Raw genomic sequence first — 12,645 nt, 5'->3', positions numbered from 1 at the left:
CGGGGCGACAATTTCAAGAACGGGTGAAAGAACACCAATCCTGCATGAGAAATAAAAAGACTACGTCACAATTTGTGAATTATTGTCACACTTTGAGAGCACTCGAAATACACTCACTGGAATTATGTCCCTCTAAGGTACCCAAGTAGCAAAAGAATATTGAAAAATGATTTTAAAATCATTTCAATTGATTTTAAAATCAAAATATCATAAGATGGCTAAATTCATGACTTTTTCAAGATTTTAAAATAATTTTAAAATAATGTATTAGGCGTTGCTCTTTTTAAGTCTTGTACCATTTGATCTCATTTTGTTGATAGTATATTCTTGGATATGCAGGAAGTAATGGCTTATTTTAGCCAAAACTGTTCGTTTTTTAATTTCACAGAAAAATAATTATGTGAACATTATTTTAAAACAATTTCAAAATTATTTTACACACATTTTAAAATAATTTTGAAATAATTTGATAATTATTTTCTAATCATTTTAACATAATGTTATAATCATTTTAACATAATTTTGAAATAATTAGGTCATTTCAATCTTAGTCATACCAGTGTGATAAAATAAACCAGTATAAACATTCTCATTCCTTGGAGGTGATTGTGGTAACTGACAAGTAGCGTTACATAAAACAAGTAATACAGATGATTTTGGAGACTTTGTCTACCAAAAATGAATCCCTTTTCTCAAAAGTGAGTTTGAATTTCGCCATCTTGAAATCCACAAAACAGTATTTTTTGGCAGTTTTCCATAATATTTCTAGAAATTTAAAATAATGAATTTCTGGGAAAAGTATCCCAAAATGAAGGCATATCATCAAAAAATGGACAGTAAACGATCCGAGAATGCAATCAAGGAACACCTGAAAACACTCTCAATATGTGCTTTATTGCATACTAAAAAGGGATAAGGACTGAGTATACATGTTTCTAAAATGAATTCGTTTCAAATCCAAACTCTGACATCTGATTTCCAAGATGTCAAGGTGTGTATGGTAATGGTGGGATTTCCGTGAAAGCACGCAGAGAAGGAGGTTCTGTAATTGTCACGATGCATGTACCATTTCCTTCAAAACATCCATGTCTGTTGACGCTAGGATAATTGTTAGGTGGGAAATTTTTTTTACTGTTCCCGGCACAGTTCAAAATTTCAAACATGTGTTTACTTATATCATATTAACATAGCAATTAATCATTTTTAAAAGAGGCTGAATTAGTTACAACATATTTTAAAACTATTTTAAAATCTATATTTCATAGCTTATACAAGAGTAGGACATATTTTAAACTTATGTTAAAATCATTTTGAAATGGTGAAAAAAAGATTTGTAACGTTGAAACAGAGAAAGCTAATATGTTTTCAAAATGATGTTAAAATCATTTAAAAATGTTCTCGCAATATATTTTAAAATAATTTTTACATAAGATTTTGCTACTTGGGTAGCAAAGTCTTTTGCTACTTATAAGTCCAAAAACTGTAGCTGCATATTTTTAAATATAAATGAGAAGATTCATAAAGTTAGTTAGGGATAAATAATGATGCTACCATAATAAAATGATGTCAGCACAGCGATAGCAACAGTGAATGGCAATGACGTGATTTTTGCATTTGCTAATAAATGCTAATTTTTCGAGAGTTTAATGACAATAACCAAAGAGCTTTTGTCACTATAGTTCCTTGGAAAGTCTTTTAAGATGTATCAGGCATACTTGCTGCCCATATATTTATTGGTCTCAAATTTTGAACTAGGAACAACACAAAGAATAAGGCTGTTAATTAACTGTGAGCTAGTTGTGGATTACATTGTGGATGCAAATATGTTGTGTTAGATTGAAAATTTCTATAGACATTCCCAATATCAACAGTTTATCAAGTTGGCTAAGTTAGCCCAAATGCACAACAAGCAACAAAATTAGTGCCAACATCATTTGCTGCATTATCTGGGCCAAGCTGGCGATGACTTGTGACCGATGTAAGGCAAAATTGGAGACAATAGCATCATGAAGTCTTGGTATATGGTTATTATATTAAAATGCTTGAACCTCTCTACCTGGATTATTCCTCCACATAATAATAACTAATTTAGGGAGTGTTTCTGTTGCTAAAGGATCCTCTTTCAGGCAAATTAGGACTAAAACATGAGCACAAATCAAAATTTTTCGTAGCTGTTGAGTGACAAATATTGATACATCTAAAATAAATGCACCTCACAATGTGAATCATGAATTTGGTACATTACCTTATTCACCGTTGATCAGCATATTGTGGAGTTCCACCAGCAGATGACTCCAGACTTCAGCTAATGCCACAAATACCATGGCACCCTTATGGAGGGGATCAGTCCCCCTTAAGATATTAATTGTGGATATATTTCTCTCTGAATCTGATGGTAACACATCTCTCATGGTATCTCACTCATTGTGTATAGTATATTGGCTCCATACCTTCATTACCAATGCACAGTGGCGGATACATATGGAGGATGCAAGGGGTGCACGCCCCCAACTTGCGGGGTCGCCTGCATTGCCTAACATTGCAGAACCATAATTGTAGATGGCACTGTCTTGTATGCATGCATATTATCAGTTTAAATAAAACTGCCTTAAACTTTGCACGTGACGTAATTATTTGTCATTGCTAAAAAAGTAAAGGTACCTCAAGAAATCTTTTGCACCCCCCCCCCCCCTTGAGTTTTTTCTGTATCCGCTACCGACCCTACATAATAACAGAAACTGCCAAGACTAAAAAAAAACTGGCATTTTTTTATTGTCTAAATCGGTTTTGTTTCCCATATTTCTGATTCAAGATAAAAAGGCCCTCCCAATTCTTATGAACAATTACATATTCCAGTATAGGAAGATTATAGAAGCAAACTTGGTCTTTCACATTACACATGATCTCATATTGTTTTAAGGTAATATCAGATGCCTTTCGTGACACCTAGAGGTTGTTTGTTGTGAATTAGCTGTCAGGGTTTTATCAGTCACTGCCTTCCATGTAATGATAAATTTATGACTTACTTTAAACTTTATTTTATCGGCCGGGATCATATGTAGGTACGCTAACACACATCCCTGGTAGAGAAGAGTAATAAAGCGATTGGGATGCATACCGATTTGAACCGTTCGGACATATACCTAGGCAAAACACAGGGTTATTAATGAATTATGTCGGTATACTTATCTTAGGAACTAATACCTGAAAATGGACATTAGTGTTTTCTCAGAAGTATACAACCGTTAAGAAATCACGTGAAATCTAAGCTCATGACATGAAGCTACAATCACGTTATTTTGAATTCGATGAACAAGATAAACATGGGAGTTAATATAGACCGAAACGAAATCAAAATCATCTTTGTGCACCATTGCATTGGTAATCACATCCTTATTATCAAATTTAAATGACGTGTCACTCGTTATTTGCTGATAGCATACCTTGTCCATTGCGAAACAGCCAATATTCGACAAACAAACCTCAGACTTCCAACAAGTGATGATGTAAATATACAATAATTCGAAGACTCATATTTAAATGCTTGCAGACAAAATTTGTGATGTATAAATCCAAGATATTAGAGAACATAATTCCATAGCATTAATTTAATAAAAGAAATTACCGAATTCGTGTGTAATATTGTTTAACCCTCTTAAACTTCTTCGGTCACTGCGACTTGAATTCGTAACTACAAATATTTCGAGCTGTGCTCGAGAGATGGCATTGCGTCCGAGGTTATGTGAATTTCTTTTGACCTCGCTGTGAGGCTAGCAACATGTGTCCTGTCAGCTGATTGGAAGAAGTCACCACAACAATGCCATGCGCTCTGGTCCAAGCGGAAGAGTTCACAGAGGGAAAGTAAACGGAGTAGATCGACGGAGCGTCGTACGTGCAGCTGTGATCTGATGTGAAATTTGCGACAATGCCGTTCATTTCTAAGGATTGGCGTTCTCCTGGGGAAGAATGGGTGAAGACAGAGGAAGGATGGGAAAAGAAAAAGATCCTAATGTGTGGACGGCAACGAACGAGCAACATGGAGGATTCAAACAGCAGGTCAGTTCCAACCGAGTTGGGGGTGGTTTGTTTATATCCCCTCAGCTGATCGAATGGCTTCCTTTGTAATGGCTTTCTGTCATCGCCCGTGAGGATGGTGGATGGATATCTGAGTTTTATTGCTGTCTAAAAATCATTTTCTGTGTTATGCTGCCCCTAAATGCGTGTAAAGTGCGTAGATTAAGACAATGTGTGACCTTGACTGGATGCACTGATTGAAGGGAATTTCGTGCCATTATCAAGCCGAAGATGCTGAACGCAAGGGAATATATCGCCGAGACAGGAGCACTGGAATGACAGAAATAGTTTATCGCATTCCAAGATTTTTAATCTTTAATGACAGTAGAATTATATTGAATGTATTAATTAATTATTGATCGATTTTATTTCCGCAGTGTTTGGTGAATTATTCGTATTTGTGAATTGATGTGGAATTTCTGTATTCAGATTAATTTATTGTCACGCATCGTTTTTAGCTTGGTGGTGATAGTGATTTATTCTCTGTAACTGCTAGTTTTGAATTCTCTCATTCATCTTAGTTCACTCGCAGTAATTGATTTTAGGGAGAGTATTTCGAAATTCTTGCTCCATATGCCGGGAAGAATTAGCATAATTTAGTTTTAACGTTATTTCCATAATTTTTTTATGTTGACTCATGACATAATGTTGCTTTCTGTAATCAAACCAAGTGTAGTTCATGCGCTTCATTAGCGTAATCACATATGAGTAATGTTACTCACCGAGTAATTTTTATTATTTTTGTAAAAATATGCGATTTCATTATGCAGCTGGAACGACTTTCTTTGTATATTTTCTTTTCACTTGCGGTGAGATAGAAGGCGATGTGTTATAGCGCATTGAATGTGAGAGAGAGTTGAAATTGTTGCTAAGCCCGCAATTAATGGTATTAAAATCTAGCTCTGTAATAAATTGATATAAAAATGTTTCGATTGTCATCTTTTATGGGCCTGATTAATATCCGCATCCATTTTGTGGCGACTATTACAAAATCATCGGTGATCTGCCCATCAGCTGTGACCACAGAATAGTTAGTCAATAGAATAATATCTCCCAAGGACTGCTTTGGCTCGATTTGGAGCAAGTTTAAAATATGTTTTATATGCGCGTCAATTATCCATTACATAATTGTTTAATTATTCATAAGTTTTGCCTTTGGATAGAAAAGAATATTAGATACATCTCCGTGCGTAACCCGAATTTACGTAATCGTGTCCTATCATTCGATCTCTTTGTTTACATTTGCTGTCGTGAAAATCACCGTGTTTTCGCGTAGCAACGGATGTGCTAGTATGATTGAGTTAAATAAACTGCTATGATTTTAAAGTATTTGGAAGTACTTCTATACTCATATCTAATACCGTGTAATGTCGTGGAAGACAATGTGATAACGGTTCGTCATCCTTCGCGTTGCAACTCCTCCGCAGTTTGTTTACTACGTCAAGTTACTCCGTTGGTCAGTAGCCGATTGGCTGCGCCGTTCACGTGACTGCGCGAAATTATTGCCGAGGGGACTGCGATTCCGTTTTGTGTTGCCAGGCCGTTTGTTTCCGCCACCGCGGGCGTACAAGCAGCCGGGATATTTCCTCGTGTTCATCGCCCCGTGATGGGCTTATGTTTTAACAGTGTCCTCACTCTCCTCCAGACTTCTCCTCTTGCCTGAGTAGGGAGGAATGCCCCGCTTTTACCTTTTTTTCTCCCCGAAAGCTCGACCTTGCAACGAGTTCAGATGCTTGAGAGGTAAAGATCAATGCCGCCTGGCAATAGCGCATGCGTCGAGACCCCGGTCGTTTCGATGTCTGGAATAAGGTCACTTATATCCTCCCTCCCATTCCCTTTGAAGATGACCATAGAATGATGATAGGTTTACGCTGCTGCATTATTCCCTTGTTTCTGTCAGGCTCCTCTGCGTTCCTCCTCAGGAGAAACGTCATCCACTCAGCTGGCCCCTTTGTTTTCCGCACTGTCTGGCACTCGGGGTGCGGCTGCGATTACTCATTGTTTTGGGAGGGGGAATATTAGGGGAGGGGGCATATATATCCTTGGGGGAACGGTAGTATCCAATAACGGTGGATGTTGCACCTCTGTCCTGGGGCACCTTATGCTATCGTTAGTGGCGGTGTAAAGGACGGAACCCCCCCATTAATTCTGGAAAAAATGAAATGATGGCAATCTTTAAATGTTGTTCTACGAGAGAAGATTTTCTCAAATTTGAAAAAATATGTTTAAAAAATTATGAAAGGAAAACCCCTTGTCTGTTTGTTTCAGACCTTAGACACATGATCGCTGAGAGTTTACCAAAATGATAAAATTCTCCACTACCCGAATGCAAAGACCTTAATCTGCCCTGGTTAACGTGCAGGTAATTATGAGTTTTCGTCGTGTATTGTTGAAAGAATTTCGATTTTCCACTTCTTTTTAAGATTTTTAGGAAAAAGACCAGTTTTGATAACCCCTTATCATATGTCTCCTCTATTTGCCCTCTAGAAGCTCTTTCCTCACCCACCCTTGGGGTATTTGAAATACCCCTTGCGCAATGGAAGGTGTGGAGAACCTTGGGCAAATAAATGATATTTCCACGACAATGAAACATTTACTTTCAACAGGACACTAATTTTTAAATTAACAAAATATCCCTTGCTGCTATTAGTACGATAGGACCGCTCGCAGATCTTCGCATACTTACATCTTCACAAACTGATCTTACGCCAGAATTTAACTCGTAAAATCATATAACTTAAGGCACAAAGGTCGATATGGTGCAACTTTCCATCATGTAGTGTCTAAAGAAATGCATTTCCAATTTTTTTTAAACAACGAGATGGCTGGTTTGGTTACACTGCGTCATTTTCTTATTGACTGTGGTATTTCTGGGACTTCTTTATCATAGGCACTTAGTAGGACAGAATATGTGGTACTAAATATGACGTATGACCTTTTAAATTTTAAGTACTTAATAATTTGTTGGCGACGAAGTGGTGGACATGGTGGGTGAGGAGAGACAGCTTTTGGAAGATAAACGGAGAAGACAGGAGGTATAGATGGAGCGAGTACTTAGCGGGGATGGGATGTTGAAGACAGTGTTAGAGCAGTGGCGTAACTATGGGGGAATGAGGGGGATTCCCCCCCCCCCCCCCCGCCAAAGCCTCAGAGAAAAAAAGATTATAAAACTCTTGCCTTGTTTTGATGCTTACTAACTGCATCTACTTAGTTAAATTTTAAGTACCTAAATGACTTAAAATGCATTTACAGGCATGTTTTTTTTCAAAAATTTTCTCGGGCCCCGATTGCTTGGGGGTGGAGGGAGTCGCCCCCTAGGCCGCCCCCCCAAAGCATATTCCTAGTTACGCCACTGTGTTAGAGGGTAGAGTGTTTGGTAAACGAGGTAGAGGAAGGAAGAAAATAGGATATTTAAATAGAATGAGAGGGGGTCTACCTAATTATGAATTGAGGTTAGCCCATAGTCCAGTTCTTGAAATTCAATGAATATATACCTTAATTGGTTTAATAATTGAATAATGATAATTAATTTGTTGGAATACTACTCCTACCTTGCGTAAATATTTGGACAGGGATTTGATGTGAGTCAGGGGTTGGAGTTTAACTGGGGGATCGGGTTGGTGTGTAGGCTAGAGCTTTGGCCTCTCACCCAGTTTGGTCCGGGTTCGAATCCCGTCGGTGGCGGAGACTTTTCGGAGTCTGCCTGATCCCTGCTTAGGTATTGTTCGGAGTATACTTATAGGGTAGCACTACGTCCGTAGGACTGGGCGTTGGGCCGTGGTCCCTTGACGCCTTTCATTGAGATCCGGCCAATTATGTCGCCGGTTTTCTCACCACCCTTCCTTCCCGACCCTTTCCTCACGGCGCAAATTACTAAAGCTGTCAATCGCCTTCTCCAATTATCAGACCGTACCAATCAAAATCGGGAAATATAGGTGTTAAGTACTGTGAGGTTCGCGAATTATCAGGCGTTAATTTGCCTGTCGTCGAGGGGGTGTAAGACGTATAGATGGGATCCGGTGCAGAAAGTCTTAATCTGTGAAATTAATAAAATACAAAGGAAAGCTGCGCGATTCGTCAAAAATGCTATGAGCGTGCAGAAAGCGTTGACCAGATGTTAAACGAATTAGGGTAGGAGCTTCTATAGACTCGGAGGCTGCGCACTAGGCTTTGATTGCTTGAGTAATTGAGAATAAATACATTTCAGAGTGACATGGAGAACATCATGTTAGGTCCCCACGTCATTTCCAGGTCCGAGGGAAAATATATAAAAACTAGACAATATAGCCCGGTCAAAATAGATATTGACCCTTGCATATATTCCCAACTAGCTGAAAATTTGCATGAACCTTAAGGATACCACTCTAATGAAATCCTGAAAAGTCCCCATAGATCCCGTGTGTGCAAAAACTTTTATTCAAGATCAAAGGTCACAAAAATGAGTTTTTGCATTTTTTGGCCAAACGGTTAGTTTTATGATAAAAATTGCTCAAACCAAAATTGCATATCAAAAAATTATCTACAAAATTGTTATTTCACTTATTTCTCTAAGATTTTCCGTTTCTGAGAAAAAGCCATTCGAAAGTCTAATTCGAGCGTCCAATAATGTTCGGTGAGCGCAACAATATAGTCATGTATATTACGGAGAATATAGCTCCAGCTGACTTTCGAATGGCTTTTTCTCAGAAACGGTCAATCTTAGAGAAAAAAGTGATGTGACAATTTTGTAGATAATTTTTCGATCTACAATTTTGGTCTGAGAAATTTTTATCATAAAACTAACCGTTTGGCCAAAAAATGCAAAAAAAAACATTTTTGTGATCTTTGGCCTTGAATAAAATTTTTTGCACTCACGGGATCGATGGGGACTTTTCAGGATTTCATTAGAGTGGTATCCTCAAGGTTTATGCAAATTTTCAGCTTATTGGGAATATATGCAAGGGTACCCCCTATTTTTTGGGATAATTTGACCGGGCTAATAGTTTTAAATATATTTTATAGATCCCCCACATAGTTACGCCAGAGAAATAAAAATTATATTTAAAACTATTGTCTTGTTTTTACATATAATAACTGCATCTGCTTAAAGTAAAATTTTAGTGCCAAAATGATGTAAAACGTATTTCCAGGCATGTCATGTTCAAAAATTTTCCCGGACCCCGTTGCCTAGGAGCGGGGGTCGCCACCCCAGGCCATCTCACTCCCCCCCCTCCCAAAGCATCTTCCTAGCTACGCCACTGATGACAGTATTTTCCGAACGGAATTTTTGCCCCCGAACATTAATGGACTTAAGTAAATGCTTGGCTGAACTTCGTTGAAGCATTTCCTTTTCATTTCCCAACGGATGATGCCCTAACACCTCCCGCCACACGCCTGCTGAGGCGGCTTGCGAGGTAATATGTAGATGTAGCTTAAGACAGTATTTAATCTAAAAATTACTCTTTCTCCTATCGAACTCCGCCTCCTAAAGAATCCCTTCCCCCAAAATATTCTGACTACGTTCCCGTCTGGGAGTAATCCGAGGTCTAGTTATCATCTGTGACCATCATTCTTGCCTAGGCATTGGTTAGTCTATTAAACACGGCTCAATGAATCCATTGTGCGCACACGTTTATCTTCCATATGCGTTGTGCAATCTCCACACTGCTTGCGAGTCCCACTGATTGCCCCCACTCCATTCCTTCGCGTTCTGCATCTCAGGTGACACTCCGCTATGCAATGCGCTAATGAAGTCGAAAGACTATGTGCAATACGGAATATTATCCCAGGGGAAGACGGACGAGCAAATCCCCAAATGCAAGAAAAATGTGTGTCGTGATGCTATATATTCAGTTTGTTCACTTTCACCCTTATTGATTGACGTATTAAGCAAATAATGTCCTAATTGAAGCAAATTATATAGTTGCTTTCTCCTTTTTTCAAATCTTTAAAAGCAAGTGATCAGTAGTAAGCCAAAAATAGTATTGAATATCCTCGCAAAGATGAGGAGGAGTACATATTTCTCTTTCGCAACTTTAACGTGGTTGTGCAAAATATAGTGGGAGAAATGATAAGTCTCCTTAAAACTCTGAAGAGAAGATCGGACAATTAGGCCACATTGCATTAAGACACATAGGCCTGATGAAAACAATCGTAGAGGGACAGGTGAAAGGGAACAGAGGCAAGGGACGGCCTCGAATGAGTTACATAGGACAGGTTATAAAGGGAATAAAAGAGAAGCAATCCGTTGCTATGATTAGGCTAGCAGATAGGAGAGCGGAAAGGACATTAGCGTAAAATCAATCTTGGGATTGCTGACTTATGATGGTGAACCAATTTATGAGTTAGGAAAAAATGATATGCTTGGACATATATTTTACATCATCAATACATGATATTTAACTTTAAGCAGATGGAGTTATTACATGTCAAAACTTGACAATAGTTTGAAAATAATTTTTTTGTTTCTCTGAGGGTTTGGGGGGGATCTATCCCCTCACCCCTCCATAGTTACGCCAGTGATCCCTTCTTTTCTACCTCTGCCATCACTAAATCCTGAATCACACGAGAACTTTTACCACCCCAGATACAGCTCCAGCAGTCGCTGCACCGATGGCGGCAAAATAACTTTTCTTGTGATCTTTTTCCGCGATGACTCGAGGAATGTGCTTTCCATCCCTTGTTCCATCAGTCGGCACGTCCATTTTTCCGCAGCTGAAACCATAGGTGACACTATTCTCCAGCCAATCATGACGCAAGGCCGCTAACAGCGATTGTAACGCCGCGATTGGCATTTAATTGAATGGCATTTGTAAACACGGAAAAGTCGATGGATAAAGGGACGGTGAGAATGACACTGTGATTAAAAAAATGATTGGTTGAGCGATCACTGTTTTGGTCTCTTGAAGCCTGTCGCTCTGAGAGACGGAAAAAAATGATCGTGTGATTCATGCTTTATATCATCGACACCACTCCGCGGAAGCCTTCTTTTCTTTTATATCAGTTAGTTTCGCGAATGATCAGACGTTGATTAGATAGTCACGAAGAGAATTGCGGGAACTGGTAGATTCGTTAAGTAAACGATACGATATAGGAATACGAAATGAATATTATCTACGAGATGACAAATGCGTAGTGGTAATGCAAGGCCTCGCGAGCGAGGAATGTGAGGCTCAAGATAAAGGTGAATGGGGACCAACTGGAGCTGTTTAAATATTTGGGTAGGGCATAAGAGGAAAACCGTAGTAAGGATAGTAGGAAGAGAGTTGCTTTAGAGAAGGAGGCGATTAGGAAAGGACAGATAAGATGGTCGTTTTACAGGCTGGAGCAAAATTGTGTCACAAAATTGTAACCCTTATTATGCCTGTGGAATCGGGCATCGGAAACACACAGGGCGGTCCCCTAGTCAGAGACTTATACGCCAGTGCCATCTCAAAGAGGGGATCGACAGAGGAAGGAAAAAGGATAGGAGGCATCGCCGCTATGAGAGCCCGACGACACCTCCAAGGAAGGGATCGGTTTGGAAGGGATGGATAGGGAATACCCGTGCCGCTATGGGAACGACGAGGCCCACTAGTAGCGAAACTATGAATTAATTTTTCTACAGAAAAGGGAAAATTTCCTATGAGGAAGGAAATTTCTACGATTTTCCGTAGATAATTGCTGATGCATCTCGAATCGTCGGGAGACATGTAGAACATGTAGAACAAGGAACATGTAGAACAAGGGAGGAAAACCCGAGAAACTTTTCTACATATTCCCTTGTATTTAGGGTTCTTTTTATTTCAACCCTTTGAAATGTTCAGCATGTCCCACTTTTTCACTGCCCATCCGCTATCGAGGCAATTGCTTCGCTCTCCGCTCGTCTCCGCTCCGCTATGGCCGTTTACCTCCGCTTCCTCATCCCAACAGGCCCTTCCGTCTCCCTTCACAGTACTCGCTCTATCTCTCTCTGCATTTTACCCTGCATCATGGCTCCAGCCTCATCTCGGTCTCCCGCGCTGATTTGTAGTACGTTACGGTTAATGAGGACGCATCGGGACCGGTACAGGGTAGAGTAATGGATGATTGTTATATTATTATTAATTTATTTTTTAAATTATCGTTTTTAATGTAAGGGGAATGGCGCTTATTTATTTGTTTAAATATAATCATACTTTGCGTAAGCATTTAGGCAGGAATGGGTTTGCTGTGAGTCAGAGATTGGAATTAGAGGGGGAGATTGGGTTGGTATGGTCGCTTTTGTGTTGGCCTCCCACCCTGTGCGTCCGGGTTCAAATCCCGGCGGTGGCTGAGATTTTTCAGAATTTTCTATTGTGTTCAAGAGAACTTGTCCCAAGTTAGCCGGCACCTTCTATATCTAGAGGATTAATATACTGATTCTTCTGCAGTATGTCTCAGGTAGTGAGCCTGACAGTCCATTTGATGCTGATTGTGAGATGAAAATATGTCTACGTGAAAGACTGACGGAATCACATTAAAGGATATTGTTCGCGATTTGCGGTTTGAATTTACGTATCACAGGAGAAAAACTCTAAAACTATTGTCTACGACACAGCGCACTAAAGAATTTTTACGCTTATTTGAAGGCTA

At 39.3% G+C, this 12,645-nt stretch overlaps 1 protein-coding gene across 1 annotated transcript in view; it reads left to right on the top strand.

Annotated features, from left to right (window-relative positions):
• Positions 1 to 3,818: 3,818 nt before the first annotated feature.
• The window catches only part of LOC124163328 (F-box only protein 32), a 71,714-nt gene continuing 62,887 nt past the window's right edge, over positions 3,819 to 12,645 (top strand). The window contains exon 1 of the mRNA XM_046540151.1: positions 3,819 to 4,056. Coding sequence (XP_046396107.1) covers positions 3,926 to 4,056 — 131 coding nt within the window. The 5' untranslated portion in view covers positions 3,819 to 3,925. The remainder of the gene's footprint in view (positions 4,057 to 12,645) is intronic.

The sequence above is a fragment of the Ischnura elegans genome, chromosome 8 (assembly GCF_921293095.1).
Source record: "Ischnura elegans chromosome 8, ioIscEleg1.1, whole genome shotgun sequence".
NCBI lineage: Eukaryota > Metazoa > Arthropoda > Insecta > Odonata > Coenagrionidae > Ischnura > Ischnura elegans.
Note: the sequence above shows the minus strand (reverse complement) of the source record. Positions and strands in the feature narration are given on the sequence as shown.